The sequence below is a fragment of the Nanorana parkeri genome, unplaced genomic scaffold (genome assembly GCF_000935625.1).
Source record: "Nanorana parkeri isolate BGI_ZX_2015 unplaced genomic scaffold, ASM93562v1 scaffold1354, whole genome shotgun sequence".
NCBI lineage: Eukaryota > Metazoa > Chordata > Amphibia > Anura > Dicroglossidae > Nanorana > Nanorana parkeri.
This window is the reverse complement of record NW_017307622.1, coordinates 213067-213513: the sequence shown is the minus strand read 5'-3', so window position 1 is coordinate 213513 and position 447 is coordinate 213067. Positions and strand designations below refer to the sequence as shown.

Here is a 447-nt window from a genome sequence, read left to right as displayed (position 1 = left end):
CATTATATTTGTCTTGCCCCTGGGGTCACGTCACGTATGTCCTCCTCCTCCTCGCAGCGTCATGTTTCTGCAGTTTGTCCCGAAGACTCATCTGTTCTTCAGCGGTGGGAAGGACCGGAAGGTGAAGCAATGGGATGCCGATCTCTTCCAGCAGATTCAGACTCTGGAGGTGAGGCCGGCCTGAGGCCTGACATTCAGATTTATTACCCTCCGACGTGTCGAATGACAATAACTTCTGCTCTCGGGTCTCTCAGGGCCACCACGGAGAGGTCTGGTGCTTGGCCGTCAGTCCCAATGGCGACCACGTCGTCTCATCTTCACATGACAAGTCGCTGCGGCTGTGGGAGCGGACGAGGGAACCTCTTATCCTGGAGGAGGAGCGGGAGATGGTGAGAGCGGAGGAGGCCTGCAATGGGGGAAGGGGGGGCACTGGGGTTGTGATATGGA

The 447-nt window shown here is 57.3% G+C and overlaps 1 protein-coding gene across 1 annotated transcript in view; it reads left to right on the top strand.

Moving 5' to 3' along the window:
• The window catches only part of WDR3 (WD repeat domain 3), a 22828-nt gene that overhangs the window by 15497 nt on the left and 6884 nt on the right, over positions 1 to 447 (top strand). The window contains 2 exon segments of the mRNA XM_018569551.1: positions 58 to 169; positions 255 to 389. Of these exon segments, the coding sequence (XP_018425053.1) occupies positions 58 to 169; positions 255 to 389 (247 nt within the window).